The 24,434-nt window shown below is 41.8% G+C and overlaps 1 protein-coding gene across 1 annotated transcript; it reads left to right on the top strand.

Annotated features, from left to right (window-relative positions):
- The first annotated feature begins 2,005 nt into the window (after window positions 1-2,005).
- On the top strand, window positions 2,006-23,180 carry RAC1 (Rac family small GTPase 1). The gene is made up of 6 exons (XM_045541305.1): window positions 2,006-2,340; window positions 10,870-10,941; window positions 12,862-12,979; window positions 20,230-20,292; window positions 21,046-21,205; window positions 21,517-23,180. The coding sequence occupies exons 1-6, from the start codon at window positions 2,306-2,308 to the stop codon at window positions 21,645-21,647; spliced, it is 579 nt and encodes a 192-aa protein (XP_045397261.1). The 5' UTR covers window positions 2,006-2,305; the 3' UTR covers window positions 21,648-23,180.
- The last annotated feature ends 1,254 nt before the right edge of the window (window positions 23,181-24,434 follow it).

The following is a 24,434-nucleotide window of genomic DNA, read 5'->3' as shown; positions in this document are numbered from 1 at the left end:
ATTCTTCAATGGAGATTTTTATGAACAGAGCAAAAAGAAGCTGTCTTTTGCCCTGGGAACATGTTTATTTTGAAAAAATTGCAAGACAAAAATGCTTCTAAAATGTGTAGAAAAGGTCTGAATTCAGAAAAGTGTTAAAATACTGGGCAACAGATGAGTTACAGGACGAGAAAGCTTACCTTATGAAAATATTAGAAATAACTCCCGTAGAAGGTCCACTCTCAAACAGGGTTGATGGGACACCACCTATAGGAGGGCAATGCAACAACGTGTATTAAAGCTTTAAAATCCAGTGGGTGTGGTGGCTCACCCCTGTAATCGTAGCACTTTGGGAGGCCAAGGTGGGAGAATCGCTTGAGGCCAGGAGTTGGAGATCAGCCTGAGCAATACAGCAAGACCCCATCTTTTAAAAAAAAATTAGCTGGGTGTGGTGATGCCCGTCTATAGTCTCAGCTACTTGGGAGGTTGAGGTGGGAGGATCACTTGAGCTCAGGAGTTTGAGGCTGCAGTGAGCTATGACTGCACCTGGCACTCTAGCTTGGGGAACAGAACAAGACTCTGTCTCTAAAAAATAATAATAATAAATAAAAATAAAAAAGCTTTAAAAACATTCACCCCTCTGGACCCAGCAACTCCATTTTGGGGAATGTAGTCTAAAGAATAAAGCTATGAATAAAGAGTCTTGCACAAACATGTTTATTCCAGCATTGCTTACCATAAAGATTTTTTTTTTTAATAGAGCAGGGTCTCACTCTGCCATCCAGGCTGGAGTGCAGGGGAGTGATCACAGCTCACTGCAGCCTCTAACTCCTGGGCTCAAGCAATCCCATCTTCCTGCCTCAAGTCTCCCAAGTAGTTAGGAGGGTCACACCACCACACCTGGCTAATTTTTTTTTTTAATTATTTTTAATAGAGACAAGGTCTCACTATGTTGCCCAGGCTGGTCTCAAACTCCTGGCCTCAAGTCATCCTCCTGCCTCAGCCACCAAGAGTGCTGGGATTACAGGCATGACCCATGTGCCAGGCCTTTATCATGAAGATTAGATACAATCCAATTGTCCAAAAACAGGGGAATTGGTTAAATGAAGGTACATATATATAATGTAAGCAGCCATTAAAAATGTTCCAACAATGATTATGATTTAATTTTGCTTAAAACATGTTCATTACGTATATCAAGAAACAACTAAGAGAAAATATACCAAAATATTTGCACTTTCACCATCTGCTAACAGACCGTTATTTCTAGAACTTGGCACAAAGCATAGGACATACTAAGCACTAAATGCACTGAAACAATTGATAGGCCAGGCGCGGTGGCTCACCCCTGTAATCCTAGCACTTTGGGAGGCCGAGGCGGGAGGCCTGAGGCCAGGAGCTGGAGACCAGCCTGAGCAACACAGTGAGACCCCCGCTCTCTACAAAAACTAGAAAAATTAGCTGGGCGTCGTGGCACGCGCCTGCAGTCCCAGCTACTCGGGAGGCTGAGGCAGGAGGATCGCTTGAGCCCAGGAATTTAAGGCTGCTGTGAGCTATGATGACGCCACCGCAGTCCAGCCCGGGCGACAGAGCGAGGCTGTGTCCCAGAAAAAAACCCAACGAATAGAAAACTGGTATGCGAAGAAAAAAGTTTAACACATATTTGACTGAATGAACATTGGTTATCGCTGAATAATGGTATGGTGTATAATCTTTTTCTTACAGTTGTAGATTTCAAAGTTTCTAGAAAGACCTCATATAATTTACAGTTATCACATAAAAAAGGATAATAAAAAGGGGACAGCCTTCGGACAGCCTCAGGCAGGAGCTGGTGGGGGGAACGTAGCTCCTGGAACTCCCAGCTCCTTCCGAGGCCCGAACCCCTCCAGGGAGGCGAGGGTCCCCAAAGCCCGGCCGCGCCCAGGCCGCGGTAGCGCGCAAAGATGGCGGCGGCCGCGCCCCGCGGCCCGAGCCGAGCGCTCCCGAGCACTCCCGAGCGTTCCCGAAGCCCAGAGGAACTCCGGGAGCCGCGCGGGCGGAGCGGCCCCGCCCGGAGCCTGGAAGCGGTGGCGCCGGCGCGGGGGAGGGGAGACCGGATGTGAGTGGAGCGGCCATTTCCTGTTTCTCTGCAGTTTTCCTCAGCTTTGGGTGGTGGCCGCTGCTGGGCTTCGGCTTCCAGTCCGCGGAGGGCGAGGCGGCGTGGACAGCGGCCCCGGCATCCGGCACCCAGCCGCCAGCAGCCGCGCGCCCGCTCGCTGCGCCCCGAGCCCGCCGCTTCCCGCCTCACTGCCCGGCCGCCGCCGCCGCGGCCCAGCGAGCGGCCCAGATGCAGGCCATCAAGTGTGTGGTGGTCGGAGACGGGTGAGTGCGCTGCCGGGGCCGGGCTGGGGGTCGGGCCGGGACTCAGGCCCAGGCAGGCCGGCGCGGGCCAGCGTAGGCCCTGGGCCGAGCCTCTCCGCTGGGCGCGGGGCGCGGACGGGCGCCCCCACCCCACCCTCCCGGGCCCGGGTGGCGCGTGCCTGGTTCTGGCTCAGTGGGGGAGGGCCTCGGCGCTCGCCGGCCGGAGGGAAAAGTGAACTCCACCCTCGGCTTTCCTCCCGAGCCCGCTCTGCGTCGGCCGGACGCCGCCCGCCGCCCTTCCCTCAGTGGCACGTAGATTAGGCGGGCTTGGAGATTTTTGCCTTTTTCCAGAAAGAAACCTTTTTTTCGGTTTTTGTGTGAGCCCTCTTGAGAGCTGTGGCGGGTAACGGCGGTCGGGTCGATCCTATTCGGTGAATGTATGCACAGGCCACTTTGGTGACCCTAAACTTAGACCGGTTTTCCTCGACTTGGTACTTCGCTACTTTTAGGATTCTTAAAATTATTTTTTTCGCCCTTTCCGTGGAGAAACTTTTTGAGATGCTGGCTGTGAGGGGCCGGGTGTGATGAAGACTGTTCCTTCCTTTGAACGTGGTGTGGGTCATAAAAAAAAAAATTGTCCTGCGCCTAACGCGTTAGGTATAGGATGTAGCAGAACTGGCTCCCCGTGACTCAAGGCATTTCTTTTCATTGCTGTCCGTGGTGGTTACAGGCCCTAGAGGAAGACAAGACTTGTTGTATGCAGTTTTTTTTCCCCCGTAGGAACAAGAATCTCAGTGTAATCGGAGCAGAATTGCGCGTCTCAGCATTGCTTGTGTAGGTTAGTGTTAACGAGGAAGCTTGAAGAATTACTACCAGTTTCATCAAAATGCAACTGGTAACGATTTCAAGTTGAGTAAAGTCTAAGGAAAGTTCTGGCATCACTGGTAATTTTTGGTTGCTAGTCTTCAAACCCATCATTAGGACTGATTTTATGCCTCTAAATGAATCTGTGGATTCTCAGCTTATTTAGATCTAAGTTAGACATGTGAAACTGTTTCTATAATTAATTCAGATGCGAGGACAATTAAATACTGATTTTTGTAAGCTACCCAGCCTGTGGCATTTCTTAGAAGTGTGAAGGATTAGTAACACTTCATAATTCTATGTATGTAATTAAAAATTGAAAGTTTCACTTAGGAATATGTATGCTTTTTTTTTTAACCTTTTAAAAGAAAGCTTTGTCACTTGGGGAAAAAATGCTCAATTAATTGGTTGGATGGTGAAATCAGTGAATTAGTTGACTTTTTTTTTTTTTTTTTTTTTAAGTGATAAGAGTCTGGCCTGGAATTTCTGGCCTCAAGCAGTCCTCCTGCCGTGGCCTCCCAAAGTGCTGGGATTACAGGCATGAGCCACTGCGCCCCGGTCGACCTCTGCTTTTTATTGGCTTTTTTATCAAGTCAGATACTTGTTGAATGCCTCCCATGGAATGTGGATCCTCCTATTGAATCCCCACCCCTTCACCCATCCCCAAGAGAGGCCCTTCAGGGGAAGTTAAACAAGACTAAACCAGATGCTGAGTATTAAGTGCCTCATAGATGCCTGAATCTTTGCTTAGTGCGTAATAAGTGCCAGGTACCATTATCCTTATTGCTTTTTCTACTACTGTAAGGCTCTGTGAGGGAATATTGGGCTTAAAAAACACAGTTCCTTGCCTTGAGTTTTAAGTCTACTGTTCTCGTACTGTATTTGACATTGGTGTTGTTGACCAGAGCTAAGTGATATTAGAAATGAAATGTACCCTTACAAAAAAAATTTATGCTGTATTACTTTAAGGGAATATAGGTAGCAAACATCAGTGAAAAATTTAGATACATAATTTTCTATACCAAAAATATTTTTTGCACTGAATATAATAAACTATATTCATTATGATGTCCTTGGAATGCTCTTTTTTTCAGACATTGTTAAAGCTGTAAGTATGGGTCTAAATTTTGTGGGGCTAAGAAGCTATTTAATCTTGTGGAATCTCCAGCAACGGAGGGCAGTTTAAGCAGTGAGGGCAAACTAATTGAGGTTCCATAAATTTCAAGCTTTCTTATTTAAAAAAAATATTCTTAAGAGATATTTATTCTCACTTCTTGCTTTGACCCTGTGCCCTGGCTGTGGTGGTGTCCTTTCTGGCTATATCTCCTGCCAGCCTGCCTGCCTGCTTCCGTGCCTCTGCTTATCCTGGGCTCCTAAGGAAACACTACTCTTCCTGTTCCTTCATCCCCAGGGGGGGTGGTAGTATCGTCGCACTGTTGTTAATCTTTGGGTGTCTTCCTCCTTAACTTTGTCTGCAATTTGGTAAATAACTCCTTCATTAAAATCTCTTTATTTGAACCCTCGGGGATGAATTGTTTTCCTTCTGGGACCCTGACTGATAGATACAGAGACGGATAATATACCTGTGTGAAAGTAGTCAACGATAATTTGCAACACATGTTGGAAAGCTCTAAATTAGGATCACTAGCCTGTCAAAAGGGCCCAAATAAGAAAATGAGATAAAAAAATGTTTTTGGAATTAGGGTTAAAAGCTATGTTATAACCATATTATAACAAGGGTCAGTTAGCCTATATTCTTCTAATGGATTATTTCCTATTTAGCAATTTAATTGGCATTAGGCATACAACATGAGATAAGATCAGATACTTTTTTTATTCTAAGGTAGTCCTTTAATACAGGGCCTATAACTTTTGTTTGGGGGACCTTTGCCCCTAGATTTTCTTTCAGCTTTACTTAGATAAAACAGCATCTTGCATTCAAATATTTATAAACAACTGGTTGTTGTTGTTGTTTTTGAGACAGAGTCAGTCTCTGTTGTTGCCCGGGCTAGAGTGAGTGCCATGGTGTCAGCCTAGCTCACAGCAACCTCAAACTCCTGGCTTAAGCAGTCCTGCCTCAGCCTCCCAAGTAGCTGGGATTACAGGCATGCGCCACCATGCCCGGCTAATTTTTTCTATATATATTTCTAGTTATCCAGCTAATGTCTTTCTGTTTTTTTTAGTAGAGATGGGGTCTCGCTCTTGCTTAGGCTGGTCTCGAACTCCTGAGCTCAAACCATCCGCCCACCTGGGCCTCCCAGAGTGCTAGGATTACAATCATGAGCCACTGCGCCGAGCCTATAAACAACTGTTTTTAATAGTGTTGTTTTGGCTTTGGTTGACTAGAACTGTGGTCCCCAACCCCTGGGGCCCTTGAGCTCTACCCCACCACCCTCCAGTCCAGAAAAATTGTCTTCCTTGAAACTTGGGGGTGAGGGATGCACAGCAGGAGGTGAGCAAGGGAATCTGCATCTGTATTTACTTCATCTGTATTTACAGCCACTCCTCCAGCTCCCCTGTGGCTGTTCCGCATCCCATCCATTGATTGAATCGCTCCCTGAGCTCCGTGCCCTGAGGCACACTCCCCCCTCCCAAAAGAAATTGTCTTCCATGAAACTGGTCCCTGGTGCCAAAAAGGTTGGAGTCCACTGGACTAGACGGCTGGGAGTGAATGACTTGAAGCCCCTCATATTTTACTCTATACAAAATGGTGTCCAGACTGGGCTAGTGATCTATACAGCTCAGTGTCTGACTTAGATATTACCAGGAGTTTTTTTAGTTGAGCATAATAAATGCCTCTGCGACATCATCCTTATAGGAATGTATACCATTTACTCTCTACTTTCATTGAACAGTGATGGCATGATGGGTGACTTTATTTAAGCTCTTAATGAATTGTCCTTCTGTGTTTTCCTCTCGAAGAATGGCTTTATTTATTAATTACCAAGAGATAAGACATATTTTTGACCTGTTGTAAAGGTATTTGGATTTTGCACTGGCTTCCAGTTTAGGTTTAGTATATGGCTCTGATCTTGATTGTTAAAATTATACATGATACTTTAAAAAAAATTTTTAAGTGATAATCCCAGTAGAAGTTTGAGATTGGGTTAAGTGGAGGAGTATCAGGAAGCCATTTTTAGAAACCTTAAATCTACCCTTCATAATGTTCTGTCTTTTGCATTAGTCATCTAACATCTTAGTATTTCCCACTTTTTCACCTCTATATCACCAGGTAGCTCTGTCTTATAATTGTAGTCTTCCTAGAAAGGAGATGTTTTTATTAGGAGTTGTTCTACCATGGCAGTTACCACATGTGATCAGAGGAGTATGTTTCCTACAACATCTTGATATGAAAAATTTCAAACATACAGAGCAGCTGAAAGAATTGTGTAGTCAACACCCACATACCTATCGCCTAGATTTTGTGATCAACATTTTGCTCTATTTGCTTTGTCATTTGACTTCCTTTTATCAGAGGAAATATTTTAAGAGAATTTAATAGATAAGTTGATTTTTAAGGAGAATGGGATAGTGTGCAGTTAGATATAAATTCTTGTTTTTGAACTCTGTATGTTCAGCTGACTCTCATCAACTACACCCGGGTTAGGCTTGATGATTCTAGAAGGACAGTCTAGAGTAAAGCCGGCTTCAGACTTCAGCTCTGTCATGGGTAACATCTTTAGCCTCAGTGTTTGGGAAACTTTGTGCACAATCTTAATTTTTTGAAGCCTCTAATGGTGATAATGGCTAGCTTTCTGTACTTTGGTTGTGATGTCACCTGTTGGTAACAGAACATCAGAATTTTAGATTGGGTTTTGTGTTTTTGTACACCACTCTAGTCATACATATTTCTGAACAGATTCTCCACATAGTTATGTATTTGTTGAAGGCCTTCTGTTACAGAATCCCCATACTTTATTTCTCAGTGTAAATTGAGGACCTTCATTCAAGGTCTTTAACTTAACTCAGTATGTATGAACATATATATTTGTTACATGTATTATAATTCTACTAACTTGTCCTTAAGATCTGTCTACTTTTAGACAGCAATACATCTTCTGTATTTTGGTTTATAGTTGTAATTGTCATTGGAAGAGTCTGATTTTCTTTTCCTAAGATCAATTTGTGTTATTTTTTTTGTATTTATTTTGAGACAGGGTCTTTCTCTTTAGCTTGGGCTAGAGTGCAGTGGCATCATAGCTCACTGCAATGTCAAACTCCTGGGCTCACGCTATCCTCCTGCCTCAGCCTCCTGAGTAGCTGGGACTACAGGCATGTATGGCCACGCCCAGCTAATTTTTATTTTTTGTAGAGATGGGGTCTCAATATTGCCCAGGCTGGTTTCAAACTCCTGGCCTCTAGCAATCTTCCCACCTGAGCCTCCCTAAGAGCTAGGATTACAGGTGTAAGCCACTCCACCTGGCCCAAAAGTTCTTAGTTTTGAGCTTCCTGTATGCCTTACTAACATGAGGAAATTGCAAGTGTTAACAGGTTTATTGATTGTATGTGCTTTTAAGCTTTGTTTTATAGATTTCAGGAAGTAACATTAAAGTTTACCCCCCAAAATAAATAAAAAGTTCTTTTAATGGAAAAATGAAGAACATAGTAGGAACATAAGGTATTGGCTTTAATCTTGGTTGTTTCTACAGGATTGGGTAGGGAAAGCACAGATAGGTTAAAAAAACTGTAGTGTCATGAGCTAGGGGAAAATCCAGTATAGAACTGCTGTGAGCTCTCTTCCAGCAGACTCATGTTCATTTTCTGGAGTTATGGCATCTTTCAAAGATTCAAAAGAAGTTGAACTGAGCAGTTAAGTATGTAAAGTTGGAAACTCCAAATAGTAGCTTCCAAAAATTCTGCAGCAGCATCAGTCAAGGGCTTGTGGCCATGTACGGCTTCCATTTTTCCCAGGGGAAGGCCATGGACTTTGCCTAATGCTGATGTCAATTTTGGTCTCTAGTGTGGTGTTGACAAGGAATTAATAAATAACATTAATGGGAGGGAAATGTGTTTTTCTTTGATCTGTTTTAAGTAAAAATTTAATCAAAGGGAGGACATGCACTTATTCTAAAAGTCAAAATTCTATAATTTAATTATGCTCTTATAATGGTTGGTAATAAAATTTCAGTCAATATCAGATTATGCCGGTACCTTGAATTCCTTCATAGTTAAGGTTTTTGAAAGATGATGCCTCAGCTGAAGATGTAGTTCAGGAAAGGAAGTTTTAGAGGTTTTAACACAGCTATAGTTGTATTTATAGTAATGGCTTTGTTCCTCATATCCGTAGAAGAGACTTAGAAGGGGTCTTAAAAGAAGTGTTAATGACATTTAATCATAACTGTCAAAACCTCATAAAAGTTTATCTGCTACTTACCTTTGACATTGTGGCAATAATTGTTAACGTTTTTTAATACAACATTTGTAATTTTGAAAAAGGTCCAATTATCATGGCCTCAGATGCCACTCTCTTCCTCAGCTACCACATCCAACCCATGGCTGAGCCATGCTTGTTCTACCTGGCGTTTAAGTAGCCCACGAACCACCCATTTGTCTTTGCTCTCTAGTCCTCCTCCTGGTCTAGAATACCATGGGTGGTTCATGGAACACAGCAGCTTCCTTGTTTTCCTGCCTTGGGTCCTGTTCTCAGGCCTCTTGCCACACTGCAGTTGGAGGCTTCTAAAATCTGATGCTTTCTTGGCAATTTAAAACCTTCTGTGGCTTCCCAAGGAGGAGCACATCCCACGCCCTTAATAGGAAGAGGTGACAACCTCTTCACATTTCCCTCTACCACTGCCCCCTCATTTATTTCAGTTATGCTGGGCTTATTTCTGTTCTGGGCATCCTCATATACTTTTGCATTTGTTCCCCCCATCCCCGCTTCTCAACACACACTGCAGCCTCCTCTAACTGCCCCCAAGGCTAGGTTAGATCTTTTGCTGTCCGTTTCCAGAGCATCCTTGGTAACACTATGTAACACCTATAATTATATGTAATGATTGTATTCTTCATTTTTTAATTTAATAACTGCATACACTCAGTGAGGTCTTACTCATTGCAGTATCTTTAGCCCCTGGTACACTTTCTGATATAGCACACAGTTAGTTGGTATGAATTGAAATTGAATTAATGCTCACAGTAGTTTGGTGATGGAGTTGGTAGTTTTGCATTCATTTTACCAAGAAAAGTGAGGCATAAGGAAGTCGAAATTTACCAAAAAATTACAGCCAGTGAGTGATAACCAGCTGGCCCTGAGTCATAAAAACAGGTTTCTGATTCCAAATCTTAGGCTCCTGCTCATACAGGTTAAAAGCTCATTCTAAGCTTTTAACAAAATGTATGTCCAGTGAGTCATTTCTGTTTAGAATGCCTTTAGGAGTTGGAAGTTACCTCCTGATGATGTAATGTTTGACTCTCTGAGGTCTTTGGGGTGGGGAGTTCCAACTGTTGTTAAGCTCTTAATAATGTTAGGAGTCAAACAAGTATTGGCAAGACTGGATGGGCCTGTAATCTGCCCTTGGTGAGAGGTTTTCACTTTAAGCGTGAGAGGGAAAATAGAAAAGCACTTAACTTCTTTATGGTGAATCCTAATTTATAGTATTTGAGATTGAATGATAAAAATCTTAAAAATTATAACATCAGTATATCATCATGACCTTGGCAAGCCCAACAGAGGATAGTAGGGATAGGGCTTACTAAGGAGAAATGTGGTGGATTAACCCTCAGGATGCCAGAGACTTGGGCTCTCAGAGCAGCGCCTAAAGTCACCCTGTGACTGTTGTAAAATTTGGAGACGTTTATTTTTTGCTAATGGTGAGATGATCTTAATTTTTAGGTGATACTCTTTTGAAAAAAATTATACGTGGTTGTCAGTCACCACTCTGATTTCTGCTTGATTGCACACTGTTAATATTATTACCAGTCTTGTACCCATGACCAGTTAGTTGTGCAGGTGGTGTTCCTGTCTGTGGAGTATTTCTCCCCGGTTGTCTGGGAGGTTTACTCCATCATCTCTGAGCCATTAATTAATGTCTGGGATACATTATGTTGGGCTCTGCTTAAATGCTTGTGATGATATGTGAGGATTGGGGGGCTGGGGAAGGTGGCAAATGAATATAGATGAATTAAGGTGAGAACAGTTAATGTGTGGTGGTTTATTGACTAAGTAATATTAAGAGAGCAGTCATTACTGACTGCCAGAAGGAAGGCTTTAGGAATGTGGTGGGATTTTGAGCTGTGCCACTTAGAGGCAGCAAAATAAGTTACTTACAGAAGTAACAAAGTATAAGTTGCTGAGGAAAGGTATGTTTGTATATTAGTATTAATCAAAATACTTTTGGAGATAGAATTTAAGTTTCTTGGATGAAAGGCTTTTGCATATGTTCACAGAAGAGACAGGTTTTTAAAATGTTGTTCTGCTTGAACCTTGTACTTACCTAATAACTATTTCTTGACTGTTAGCGCTAAAGTCAAATACCTAAAACAGAATGTGACAGCTCCTGACTACCTTTCTGAATAATTGTAGTTTGTTTACTTTAAATTTCAGGATAAAAATGTGTGTGTAGTGTTAAAGGGTTACTGAAAACTGATTGTATACTTGATTTTTTCTAGAAGTTATTTTAACGGAATAATGAAAGCTAGGATTACATTCATGTCCACTAAGCACCCTTTTTTTCTTTCTCTCTTTAGAGCTGTAGGTAAAACTTGCCTACTGATCAGTTATACAACCAATGCATTTCCTGGAGAATATATCCCTACTGTGTAAGTATCTTCAGTTAAATTGGGAATTAATTTGCCTTTGCTATGTTTTTCAGATTCTTTTGACCATTTGTTTTGCTGTAAAGCCATTCTTAATCCTTACATGAGCAAGTATCATTAATTTTCTTCTACGTTATTCACTGAAATCTAATTATAAGGTATTTTGGGCTTTTAAAACAATACTTAGTCTAATGTAAAGTTTTCTCATATGGTGGAACAAACACAGCTTTCCTAATTGATTTTTCAACATTTAGGAAACAAAATTAAACTAACTTGGAAGTATAGAGACTTTAATGTTTGTCCAGAGCTGGACAAAAAGACTTTGACCAAAAGTTTGATCAGAGATACTCCTTGTCTAGGTAAGAGTTTCAGATAAATTTGGCTCTCTGGGAACTAGAACATGAAGCACTCCATTATGCTCTAATTGGTCATCAGTTGGTTACATGTCAGTGTTGAGTTACAGGGCTTTGGAATCGAAACCTGGGTGTGTCTGGGGCGGAGGGGTGTATGGGAGGATGGTCTTTTGACTTGCTTATTCCCTATGGGCAGCAGAATTGGGTGGAGATGGGAAAATGCTTTTCTGATGATGGATTACCAGGGAGCCCCCTGCAGCAGGGCCTCATAATGTACTGCACCAGCACCATAGCCACCGAGAGTGCTCACCATCTGCGTGTGGGAGGAGGTGCTGCCTCAGTTCCTACCTGTGCTCACCTCCTCGAGCACAACACCACACACTTAGGTGCTCTCTAAGTGTTGTGCCTGTTATTTGAATCATACTGTCCATGTTATCCTGAATTTATGATGGGGATTTTTCTTATCCACTTAATGTAGGTTAGAGCTTAAATAGTTAATGATTAATTATTTTGAATTCCTATAACTAATTTAACCACTGGTCATTTAGAATTTATTTTTGGTATAGTATGAGACAAGGACCTGATGTCCCCCCACCCCCCATAGGGGAAAAAAGTCACAATATCTGAATAATCTATCGTTTTCTCATGCTTGCACAGTTACTACATTCATCACGCTTTTTCTTTATGAAAGCTAGTTTGGTCATTAAATTCTATCACATTGGAACCTTACTCAAGACCTTGACTCTGCTATCACAGTGTAGTAAGACCTCCTGAAGTTTTAGTGTAAGGGATATATAAAAATAAATTCTTGACTTTTAAAGGCTGATGTATCCTCATTTTAATGCTTGTCCTGGTTTGAATTACAGGGCCAGGTTTTGTTTTGTTTTTTTTAAACGACCTACTTTGATACCAGTAACTATTTTTAAGGTCAGCTTTATTTTCCTACTGTCAGACTGTAGACTTTTCTGGGCTGCGTTTTCCTATAGTTAACTAATCTGTGAGTAGAAACTTCAAATTAATTTGAACATTTGTATAATTGGGTACACTCACTTTGAAAACATTATGGGGTGGCTTCTAAAACCAGGTGTGTTTTGTGTTACCACCCTACACTCGGCTGTAGGGTGGAAACACTTTAGAGTGTAGCTCTAGTGGTCACCTGCCTTACAGAAAATGAGTAACATATGTACGTGGAAAACCCAACAAGTCCAAGTGGGATTTGAAAGAGGGGCTAATTTTACACTTTATTTCTTCCTGGGAAGAAAAAATCTTGACTTTATACTTGTTAAAGGTTTTTTATTGCTGGTAGTAATTTGTTTCACTTAAATAGCTTGTCCTTTGTTTCTCAGACACGTCTTAAGTTGTGGGTTTGGTTTCCTTCCCCGTATACTCTAGGGCCCCCCTCTTTTCCCTCCAGGCTTCTCCTCCTCATGCTCAGACGGGTATTTGTTGGTGTGCCGTCTTCCCAGGCCCATTCTAGGTCTTCTCCTCAGCACACCTCCTCTGGGATGCTGACTAGGACAGTGACTTAGGTCCTGTATTTGTGACTGATCATTTTTATTCTATTCTACAGCTTTGACAATTATTCTGCCAATGTTATGGTAGATGGAAAACCGGTGAATCTGGGCTTATGGGATACGGCTGGACAAGAAGATTATGACAGATTACGCCCCCTATCCTATCCACAGACAGTAAGGATTGCAACTGATTTCTAATGTGTCTTTTAGAGTATACAATTCTTGAATGTTTAATTAATGATATCACTATAGCATTTCTTATATTGCTATCATTTGGATATATTATGTAATAGCAAATGAGGTTAAATTGGTTCGTTCAGTAGTAAATATCCCCTAGATGCAAGTCAGAGTGTTTATTTTTTGAGCATCACCAGTTATTCTGATGCTGTGCATTTTACATTCTTCCATTTAGTTTTAGGACAATCATATGAAAGGGGTAGGGTTTTTTTTTTTCTGTTTGTTTTTGCAAACCAGTTTTTAACAGCAATTAGTTTGAAGATGGTTTGCTTTGTGACAGTTTTGTACCACAGAATCAAATTAAGCAATTAAAATTAAGGTTCTTTAAACCGTTAACTAATCTTGTTTAATATGTTTCTTCCATAAAATACATAGTTTCTGTGGCTTTAGTACCTAATTCTTTTCAATGTAGATTAAGGTTTCAGTTTTATAAAATGTGTCCACTGTGTCTAATCAGAAGAAAACTTGTAGTTTTGCTTTTATATCAGACAACTAAATGATTTCTTTACCAGAGCTTGTTAGAGCAGTAGCTGGCAAAAACAATGTTGTGGTTAGAAGCCACTTTTCTTTAAATAAGCAGTTGTCTTACATGTGTGTCATGTGCTTATCTTGTTAATATTTGTTCTTCATTTTTCAAAGTATTGTCTTGGAGGCAGAGTGATTAACTAGTTGAAGCAAAACTTAAATAAGCAGGAGAAGCAACAGAGCAGATTCCTTGGGTTCACAATCCTGCTCTCACTAGCTGTGTGACCTTAGGCAGGTTTCTTCATCTCTCTAGTCCTTACCTGTTTTCCTCATAGGCCGAGATGAGTTAATACATGGACTGCACATACATCAGTCCCTGGCATGCCACAGACACTCAGTGTTAGCTGCTGTTAGGATTCGTCCTCGATCTTATTTATGTGTATTGATCAGTCTAGAGAGCTCAGCAGTTCCACCTTGTGCCCAAATGAGTGGAAGTTGCTGTTGGTGCTCTGAGCAAGCCTGGGTTGGCCAGGGGGGGTCACGGTTAAGTGCAGGATCAGAGTCAGACACAGCCTAGAGAAAGGCAGGGTTGATTGGTTTAACCATTACTTTCTTTTAGGGGAGGTAGTATGGATGGAAATAACTACTTATTCCAGTCTACCAGAATCTTATGTTTTGTTTTGTTTTTTTATGAACTTCTTGTTCAGTAGTGGTAGTTTCAAACGTTTGAATACCTTTTTTCCCTGCAGCCATCACTGTCTTGTATGGTTGTTTCTGCTGAAAGTCTCTTTCAGCTGTAGATTTTTTATTAATTGTCTTTTAGCTGAATTCTAGTTAACAGTGCTAAATAAAGACCAAAAATATAAAATGGGAAGTTTGAATTGGGTGGTTTCTCAGTAACCTACAGCTACAAATTAACTAAGATTAAGTATTAGAAATTAGCCCATAATCACCAAATGATTCGACTTCTTTAATATCTTAGGAAACTATTCTATACCCAGTAGGTATTTAATAATTCTAGATTTTAAATGGGTTTGGAAACATTAATTGGTAGAGTGGAGTCTCCAACCCACTGGATACATCTGGAAGGGTGTGGTATCACTTCTGAGAAATGAGAGCCACCCTGATGTGACTCAAGGGTACAGAGTAGGGTGAGGCCTTTTTCTCTAAGGGACTCAATCATAGTAAGTCAAAGGTGACTTGGCAAGAGTCCCACTTTGTGTGCTGAGGAACACATAGATAAATAAGGTGGACTCTCCCCTCCACCTTACCTGAATAAAGCTGTAGTATGTGAGGCCTGAAATCAAAGCGGGTATTGTCCTTATGGCGCTAGGACTTAAACTTTTATGTCTCATGTGTAAAGCAGTGCACTATTTTCCTACAAAATATTTGAGTAGCAAGAAGGGAGTAAGAGATGATTCTTGTCCTCAAGCAGCTCACAGAAAATTCCCATAAACCAATCACTGTGTAAGACACCCTGTACCAGCAGGGGGTCAGGGACATCCAACTAGCAGTGGAAGATATGCCTGCTTGGATTCTGTTGGAAAAAAGGAAATTATCTTGGCTACTAAGGGGCAGGTCCCGAATACTCAAATATTGGTGGTACCTGGAAGGTCTAGTCCTTTGAACCACATTGTCCTAAGTGGAGCAGGCTCTGGGAGTTACAGGCTGGCCCGTTGGTCTCCTCTTGAGAAGGGGAACCTCTAAACTGTATGCTGAGTGGAACGTGGTCTCTGGCTCTTGGCTTTTTGGTCTGCAGGCAGCTCATGTGGCTCATCCAAGACTGGGCTTAGCCCCACTCCTGAAGGACCAGTTAGGAGATTTTTTATTTAGGGCATCCTACAAAGAGATGTTGTTACATTTCCTATGGTCATTTAATGTTGGCATCCTCCTCCTTTGTTGGGTAGCTCTGTGTAGCTAAGTTAAATCTATTCAAAGCATTCATTTCTACTTAGTTCTCCAAAAGATGGCGAGCAAGTAGTTGTTTTCAGTTGAAATTGCCCTTCACGTTTTAATTTTTCCAAATTAATCTGTAAATAAGTTATCTTTATTTTCCCTTAAAAATACTTTATAAGTTCTGCATACTCATCTTCATTTGGCATGCACCTAATCCAGGTACGATCGTAATGCCCAGGTCCCCTGTATTTGCCTACTTGTGCCAGAATTAGTGGTATGTGTGGGAACATGAGTAACAAGCCAGTGTCACAAGGCCTGAGCCCCGTGTGTCCCAAGTCCCAGGCTGCACACCACCTGCTGTGGTGCTGGGGTCCTCTGTGTTCCAATCAGCCAGGACCCCTGTGTGTCAGGCCAGTCTTTTCATTTTCTCTGTGTGCTCTGACTTGAGAAAGGTTTGAGAAAGGCTAGAATCCTATGACAGGAGATAAAAAGAAAGCTAAACTGCTTAGCTTGGCAATTTTGAGTTTCCAAAGTCCTAAAAATTGTGAGGTTGACCGTTACAAGTGTCAGTGTCCTCCAGCCAAAGATCATTAGGAGCACACCGGTAGTTAAGGTTGGGTTTCTTACTCTTTGTCATGAGGAAGATAGACTCCTGGGCGCTGTGGGGTAAGGCTTGTGTTGGGCGTGGGGCTCCAGAGAGCACAGAGGTTTGCTCTGAACTGGGCACTGTCAGAAAGCTGGGTGATTCTGTAATCTCATCTAGAAGGCGAGAGAGTAAAGCTGTGATTGGTTTAAAAAAAGTTGTCCCTCACTTCTGTTGCCTGGGTGTGGGGTATGTTTGGTGATTTTGTAGTTTGCATAGTGACCTTGGATTTGTCATAGACAAGGTTATGAAGTGGTCTTTTGTTAGTTTATTTACTTCTGGTCTCATGTCAACATGGTCACACAGTGACCTTGTCTGATGTCAGTGTTCTGGGAAATTGTTCTGTTTAACAGGAGCACCTTGACCATGGCAAAGCTGTGAGTGCTAGGCCAGTTCTCAGATGTCGGGGCTGCTTTTCTCTTTTTTCTAATCTTATTTTTGTAGCAGCTCCATACTGAGGACGCATGTCCAGCTTCTTTCAGTTCTGTCTTTTTTTTTTTTTTTTTGGCAATGTTCATATATCCTGTCCTTTTCCCTGTGCATAGAAACATTTAAAAATATTTCAAGCCTGAAAGTAAAATCCAGGTGGAAAGCATTTGGAAGAGAATAAAATGAAAGAAAGAGAAGCAGTGCTGCTTTTGGAGTAGTGAGATTGCAGCCATCTAAGACGTCTGCCCAGTCTCAGTCCGCTAAAAGCAGACTCTCTTTGTGGGCGGTGCCGCTGACAGGCGGAGGAGGCAGCAGGAAGAACTGCTCCGCTGACTTTTGCCCAGCGAGGAGGAAGTGGTTTGTGCCGCAGGCATGGTGGGAGTCTGGTGTAGTAAGAAAGAGGAAAGTCACATTTAAGTCGACTGGAAATGGGCCAGTGACCAGAGAGCCTGTAGCTCTCACATATACAAAGAACCTGTGAGGAAAGAAAGGGAGAGAGACCCTTAATGAGACATAGGTGGTGCTCTCTGAGGCACTCCAGGTGTTACAGGGACAGGGAAGAAATAGAGACTGCCAGCCAGGCTCGGCCAGCGCAACCTCCGTGTGCTGAGGCATTAGGGAAGCAAGGGTCGGAAGGAATTAATGCTACAAAGTAAGTATCAGAAGCACCAGACGTGTTTTCTGAAAGCTATGTTTAGGCTGGGGAAGAAAAAGGAACAAGGAAGGAACAGGCAGATGGCGTAATGCTAACGTAGGAAGGAAAGTGGAACTGCTCGGCTCCTGTTATACATGTTTCTTCTCCATCAGAAAAGATGTTCTTAAAAATTAGGGTACAACAAATTTGATTAGAGGACATTTTGAAGCTGTATTTTTATGACTGATCCCCGGTGAGCCTCTGTATCACAATAAAGATTTGGCACCATATCAAGTCCTTGGGAGGACAAATCTTCAAAAATAGCCCATAGATAAAACCAAGATAGCTGTGGAAACTAATACTCTCTTTGAATTGTAAATCAGAGATGCTTGAATGAGATGAAATTAGAGTAATTCTCTTGTCCTTCTCTTAAAAGAATTCTGGGGTTCTATGTTGGAAAAGCAAATCTGTCAATTTTTATTATAACAAAGAAATGAAAACGTGAAAAAGTTGTCACTTCTAAAACTTGTCACTAAGGGGTGGCCTCATCCAGATCTGCAAAGGGGCCAGGAATTGAAGGTCTTAGTGTCAGTAACACTGTTCATTTGGGTAATACAATTCTGTAAATTCAAACCACACTTCCAGAACTAGGGGGAAGATAGGAACAAAATTTCTGCATAGGAAGGCCAGGCACAGTGGCTCATGCCTGTAATCCTAGCACTCTGGGAAGCCAAGGTGGGAGGATGGCTTTAGATCAGGAGTTTGAGACCAACCTGAGCAAGAGTGAGACCCTGTCTCTACCGAAAATAGAAAAATTAGCCAGGTGTGGTGGCAAATGCCTGTAGTCCCATCTGCTAGGGAGGCTGAGGCAAGAGGATCACTGGAGCCCAGGAGTTTGAGGACACAATGAGCTATGATGACGCCACTGCACCTCTAGCCAGAGTTACAGAGTGAGACTCCATTAAAAAAAAAAAAAGAAAGAAAAAACAAATTTCTGCACAGGGGACTCTCAGTGTTCAGGCAGCATTAAAACTGTCAGCTTTCAGACCTGGCTGTGTCCTGGGAGTGTCTTTTGTCTGGTGGGCATGTTTTACAGTCAGGGGCCTTTCCTGTTTGCTGTGGCTTCCTTCAGCCGGGCCTATGTCTGATAACTTGGACGGAGCTCTTTGAAAGATACGCCTGTTGGCTGATGGATGCCAGCAACAGCATGTGAGCATGCCTTGTGTTAACAGACGCTTCTAAACATCCCCAGCTTCGTAGGCCTGCTGTCAGCTCTGGTGTGTGCTGCCACAGTAGAAGGAGCACCTTTGTTGCATCCCCAGTATTTGCCTGACTTCTGTTTTCACCACTGTTGAACTACGCAGGGAGATACACCCTCTCTTTTGGCCAGGTTTCATGGAATGTTTTGGTGGCACTTGTCATCAAAGTCGTGTTAGATTATTATATGCTTTTGGATCCCTGGGAGAGTTGAGACAAAATTCTGATATAAGAATCAATAACAGGTTATATTGATTTTTATTTTCCTCAGTTTGTACTAAATTCAAACCAAGTTCTCATGCATTACTAGGTTGGAGAAACGTATGGTAAGGATATAACCTCCAGGGGGAAAGACAAGCCGATTGCCGTATGTAAAACTTTCAATCGACTTCAGTTTCAAGCTTTATCTTTTCTCTCATTTCACTTAGTTTCCCTAGGATTTCTTAGCGAGCCTCAAGTTCCTTGAGTGTTTTACATTTTAATTCACTCAAGGTTGGGGTTTTGCTTGATGGAATAAGCTTTCATTAGTGCGTGATGGTTGACCCACCAGCTTGATTTGAAGCAGTTTGAACTGCAGTCTTCCCTCCTTCCAAGTGAAAGGAGGGCTGAGTGAGAGGGCCTCTCTCCTGGCTGGTTGGAGATGGGATGTAGAGATTCCATCTGGTGGAATCTGAGTTAGTGCTGAGCCAGACGGGACTAACCTTGCTCAGGGCCTTCTTTTTCTGCTTTGGTGTTCTGTGTGGTGGGGCTGTCTGGCTGCCCTGGTGAGCTAACCTGACCGTGCTTTGAGATGGTTTGCTGGGATGCTGTGGTGATTCTTGTACAAGCTCGTGCATGCGCCAGCATTTTTAAATGTCATTTATAAAAAGCTATTGTGTGGGATGTTTCTTTCCCTTTCAGGTACAGGATATCAGCTGGATGGTTTAAAGTGTTAGCTTGGGAATTGTGTGCATTTCACAAAGTAACATAATTGCCTTTTTCCATGAAAATGTTTTATAAACCTAGCAATTTAGAAACTCTTGGGCATTGCTTTTATACAGGTAAATATTTGAATTCGACTTTATACACAGTACAGAATGGAAAGAGAAACTCAAATATTTTACATTTAGCAGAAATTCTCCCCAAGAATGTATTCTGCACCTACTTTTCTTTCCATCTCTACTTCAGCTACAACTGCCCTGGGTACAAGTTTGCCAGAGGGCCTGGTTGTGTTTGACAAGCTGTGACAGTGTGAGGGTGGTTGTCAGCCAAGAAGATGCCACTTACACATTAACCCATCCTGCCTCTCAGAGGGAAGGGCTCACGTAGCTAATATTTGAGTCCCTACTTTGTGCCAGGGGACTGTGACGAGCAGTTTCTAAAAAAGCAGTTAAATTGGAACCCAGTGATAACCTTAAAATGTTTGTACTTGACATGTCAGTGGCAAGCTTGATTGAAAAGCACACCATTTGTAGATAGTTTTTAAAATGGACTCTGCTTTTGGGAAACAGACGCTGCAGTGGTACCTTCATACTTGATTTTGTCTGTTTAGGTAATTAGGTTCCCAGTCGAGAATTGGGAGTGATGGAAAAGAGGCCTTCCAGGGTCTGGTTTGATACCTCCCTGGCCTTGAATAGCTTCCAGCATATTCTCCTTCCACTTTACCCTTTCTCACAGTAACTGGCTGCTTGATGTGCTGGTTCTGGTCTGGGAGCCGCCTGACACTGAAGGGCTGAATCCAGGGAGCTTTTGACACGATCTGCTGGTGCCTCGCAGACACGCTCCACGAGTCTGGCGACTCCTTCCCAACGGCATTTAGAAAGCAAAGTGCATTCATCATTTTATGATCGTTTTCTAAATGTCTCCTGTGTTTCCTTTTTATAGGATGTATTCTTAATTTGCTTTTCCCTTGTGAGTCCTGCATCATTTGAAAATGTCCGAGCAAAGGTAAGTGGGGATTTTAAAGAATATGTATTGTTATGTAATGTCACTCTTAGGAGGAAATATTTAAAAATACCATTACTGCTAAGAATTATTTAAATTGGTTTAAGTAATTTTACTACTTAGGTACATAATCAGTTTTTAAGTATATGACTTAAATATGTAGATTTCTAAGGCTTCAGGTTCTGATTCAGAAGTTTCATGTTCCTCCTTAAAATAATGAAGCATTTTGGAGTTGATCTAATAAAAATATTACCATTTCTTTCTACTCCAGCATCTTTGACAAATGTCTTAGTGAAAATGACAGACCCTTTAGGTGTGGTGATCAGGGATGTTTTCGGTGGGTATTATGGTGGTAGAGCTGACACCTTGGTCTGGGTAGTTTGTTTATTCTCATCCCTGAATAGATGGGGAATTTTCTGAGATGACCCTAAGAACTTAACTTGTTTTACCCAAAACAAAGTGATTTGCTTTTGGAGGCCCTTCCTTCCTGCTATTGACAAGTAGAGCCTTTCCTGTAGGATCCTTAATCTCAGGCGGGAGCGGGGGTCCTGACTGGCTAATCAAACACTCCAGATATTCCTTATGGTTCTTTAAGGTTTGAATTGAAGGTGTGAACTGCATGAAGGCTCTGTAGGGAAGGCGTTGACTGCGGTTGGGTGGCTGACACACGGGGACAGACACCCATTGCATGTAATTTAGGTGAAGGAAGTTTATAAGGGAGAGTATTATAACCTTTGTTCCTTTTTTCGCATCTAGTGGTATCCTGAAGTGCGACACCATTGTCCCAACACTCCCATCATCCTTGTGGGAACCAAACTTGATCTTAGGGATGATAAGGACACGATTGAGAAACTGAAGGAGAAGAAGCTGACTCCCATCACCTATCCGCAGGGTTTAGCCATGGCTAAAGAGATCGGTAGGAAATCCTGCCATTTTCATGGTTTGCACATCTTTTTACTTTAGTGACAGAGAATGGAGTCCAACCTGGGAAAGTAAAGTGTGTTTTTCCTATTCAGGGTCTCGCTTATGTTTGGGGAACCCGCTAAGCAAGGCCCTTCTGGGTCTCAGTGTTAGCTTTGGAAGGTGGAGGCAGGGTTAGAAGTTGGCTCTGCTGTGCTGTGCTGTGCTGGCAGGAGGTGCTAGGTCCCAGGGGGCTGCCTCTTACCATTATTCTGATCAGGAGGGAGACGTGGAGTGTACAATGCCATGTGGCCGTGTTTCTTATAGGTGCTGTAAAATACCTGGAGTGCTCGGCTCTCACACAGCGAGGCCTCAAGACAGTGTTTGACGAAGCTATCCGAGCAGTTCTCTGCCCACCACCTGTCAAGAAGAGGAAGAGAAAATGCCTGCTGTTGTAAATGTCCAAGCCCCTAGTTCTTGGTCCTGTCCCTTGGAACCTTTGTATGCTTTGCTCAAAAAATGTTGGAGCCTTTGCACTCAATGCCAAGTTTTTGTTACAGATTAATTTTTCCATAAAACCATTTTGAACCAATCAGTAATTTTAAAGTTTTGTTTGTTCTAAATGTAAGAGTTCAGACTCACATTCTATTAAAATTTAGCCCTAAAATGACAAGCCTTCTTAAAGCCTTATTTTTCAAAAGCCCCTGTTCTTGTTCAGATTAAGAGTTGCCAAAATACCTTCTGAACTAAGTTGCATTGTTGTGCTATGAACACTAAGCACTAAACTGTTTAAAGACCTTTGTCTTTAAGAAGACTGTAGCTTCTGAAGTTAGGAGATGCAGGTACTTTTCTAAGTAGTTTTCAGATATGTAAAGCATATCAGCCTCTTTAATGAATCGTTGCCATTTAATGCATCAATAATTTACCTGCCCATGTTCGTTACATAACATTGTACTGTATATCATAATGGAATGAGTATAACAACTCAGCTCTTTGGATCAGTCTTTTGGATTTCATAGTGAATTTTTTTTTTAAAAAAATGAGTTGATCCGCTTTTGCTGAGATTTTGAACAGAACTCTTATTCATGTGTTTCCTCTAACGAAGTATTCTGCTCTTAGTCATGGGTGCGCTGGGGTGGAATGTGTGAAACACTTAATGTGATCAAAGGATGAAGACAGTATTTTGACAAAACATGAAGTGGAGATTCATTTACACTACATTGTACAAGGAATAATCAAACTGAATATAAGTATCACAGGTACAAATTTTAAAAGGTTAATTTCTTTTAAATGCAGATGAGGAAGAAAGGTCGGTATTATCAGTAAGTGTTTTCTTAAGCTTTTCCTTTCTCTTACACCTGCCATCCCTCCCAAAATTGGGCATTTAATTCATCTTCGAACTGGTCATTCCCTTAGTTGCTAACTTAGTGTTTTTCTATAGAACCCCTTTTTAATGAGCAATATGCCTCCTTGTATTATAAAATCTTTCTGATAATGCATTAGTTTTTTTGTAGATTAGTAAAAGTGCTTTCCTGTTTTCATCTTACTTTATTCAGAGCTAATAAGCGCTTTCCTTAGTTTTCTAGTAACTAGGTGTAAAAATCATGTGTTGCAGCTTCACAGTTTTAAAAATATTTTAGATATTCTTAAACTATGAACCTTCCTAACGTCACTGTCTTGCCAGATTACCAACACTGTCACTTGACTGAGACTGCCCCTCTGTACCTCACCCACACAGACACATGCTCCCTTCGTTGCTTTGCCTAACAATGTTCCTTGGGTCTATGAGGTTCTGTAAACTGTGCTAGTGCTAACAATGTTCTGTACAACTTAACTCACTGGCAAGAATACAATGTCGGACCTTTCAACCACTAGAACAAAATTTTTTAAATTGACAGTTGCAGAATTGTGGAGTGTTTTTACATTGATCTTTTGCTAATGCAATTAGCAGTATGTTTTGCATGTATGACTTAATAAATCCTTGAATCACATGACTGGTAATACTTGAATTTTTGAGACTTGACAAACAAGCTCTTGGTGTGTTTGCCTCACTTTAAAATCCAGGATTACTGGAGACATTCATTGTCAATGCATGTTTTCACATGGGAGGGACAGAGGGAGTGCCACCTCCAGGGGAGAAGGTGGGCGAGTCCACAGTTAATACAGCAGGGGCGGGAGGTGACGCGTTCAGGTTTGGATGTGTCGAGTGGTGGTGAGATGTGCACATTCGGGCATGTGCAAGTACATCTCGGCCTAGGGCTTGTGGCTGAAGATGCAGATGTTGGGAGCCCCATACAGCAGGGCAAGGTAGAGGCTGGATGGACTATAGAACCTTAAGGTCCTTTCCAGATCCTGAACTTGTATTAGAACAAGGTTCATGATAAAATTAGTTTTGTGAATATTCCTTTTTATTGAAGATTGTTTTACTTTTGAGTATTTTTCCAAAGTTGTAAAGGTTAGAAAAACAGCAGTCTTCTCCCTTTATACTCTCTCTAAAGGCAAGACTTTAACGCTTTCAGTTCATTTATCTAATTTTTGATAGCTTCTCTCCACATGTCTAAATTATTTACTTTTCTTGCTAGTTGAATCTTTCAGGTTCAACCATTACTGTTGATATTTCCTCTGTGGAAGATGTTTGGCTTTCTCGCACTGCACCCTTCCCCCTGCAAACACACCTTTCCCATTCCCCTAGCGTGAGGATTTTGGTGGCTCTTACGATTTAGTGTTGCACCATTATTACTAAACAACTCATAGCCACACCATGTAGTAACAGAACTCTGCCTTTTCTGCACAACTTTTGGTTTCCTTTGGGATAATTAATGCTTAATTTGCTTAGTTTTCTGTGTACTTAATAATTCAACCATGAATTTCTTTTATCTAAATTTCTCATGATGTTCAAATATATTTTGTATTTTGTTAATTTTCATTTTCCTAAAGTCTGAGTCATCTGAACTTTACATCTCTTATGTCTTGACCTTTATTTCCTACAACCTGAGTCGGTTTTTGGATTTACTTTATCCTGATGAGTAGCTTCTCCAAGAGCTTCCTGAGAAAAAGGGTGTGTGGGAAGTATATACAGTCACATACACTGCGTGATGTTTTGGCCAATAATGGACCACATATATGACAGTGGTCCCATGAAACTGTAATACCATCTTTTTGCTGTACCTTTTCTATGTGTAGATACACAAATATTTTAAGATTGTGTTGCAGTTGCTGACAGCATTCAGTAGAGTAACATGCTG

Source organism: Lemur catta, chromosome 2 (assembly GCF_020740605.2).
Source record: "Lemur catta isolate mLemCat1 chromosome 2, mLemCat1.pri, whole genome shotgun sequence".
Classification (NCBI taxonomy): domain Eukaryota; kingdom Metazoa; phylum Chordata; class Mammalia; order Primates; family Lemuridae; genus Lemur; species Lemur catta.
The sequence above is the reverse complement of the archived record's forward strand: the minus strand, read 5'-3'. Positions and strand labels throughout refer to the sequence as shown.

Excerpts from the sequence above, each read along its gene's own strand:
- RAC1 (XM_045541305.1), top strand. The coding sequence starts at position 2,306 with ATGCAGGCCATCAAGTGTGTGGTGGTCGGAGACGG. Across the intron at positions 10,942-12,861 it reads GGAGAATATATCCCTACTGT|CTTTGACAATTATTCTGCCA; the intron begins GTAAGTATCTTC and ends TCTATTCTACAG. Across the intron at positions 20,293-21,045 it reads TTGAAAATGTCCGAGCAAAG|TGGTATCCTGAAGTGCGACA; the intron begins GTAAGTGGGGAT and ends TTTCGCATCTAG.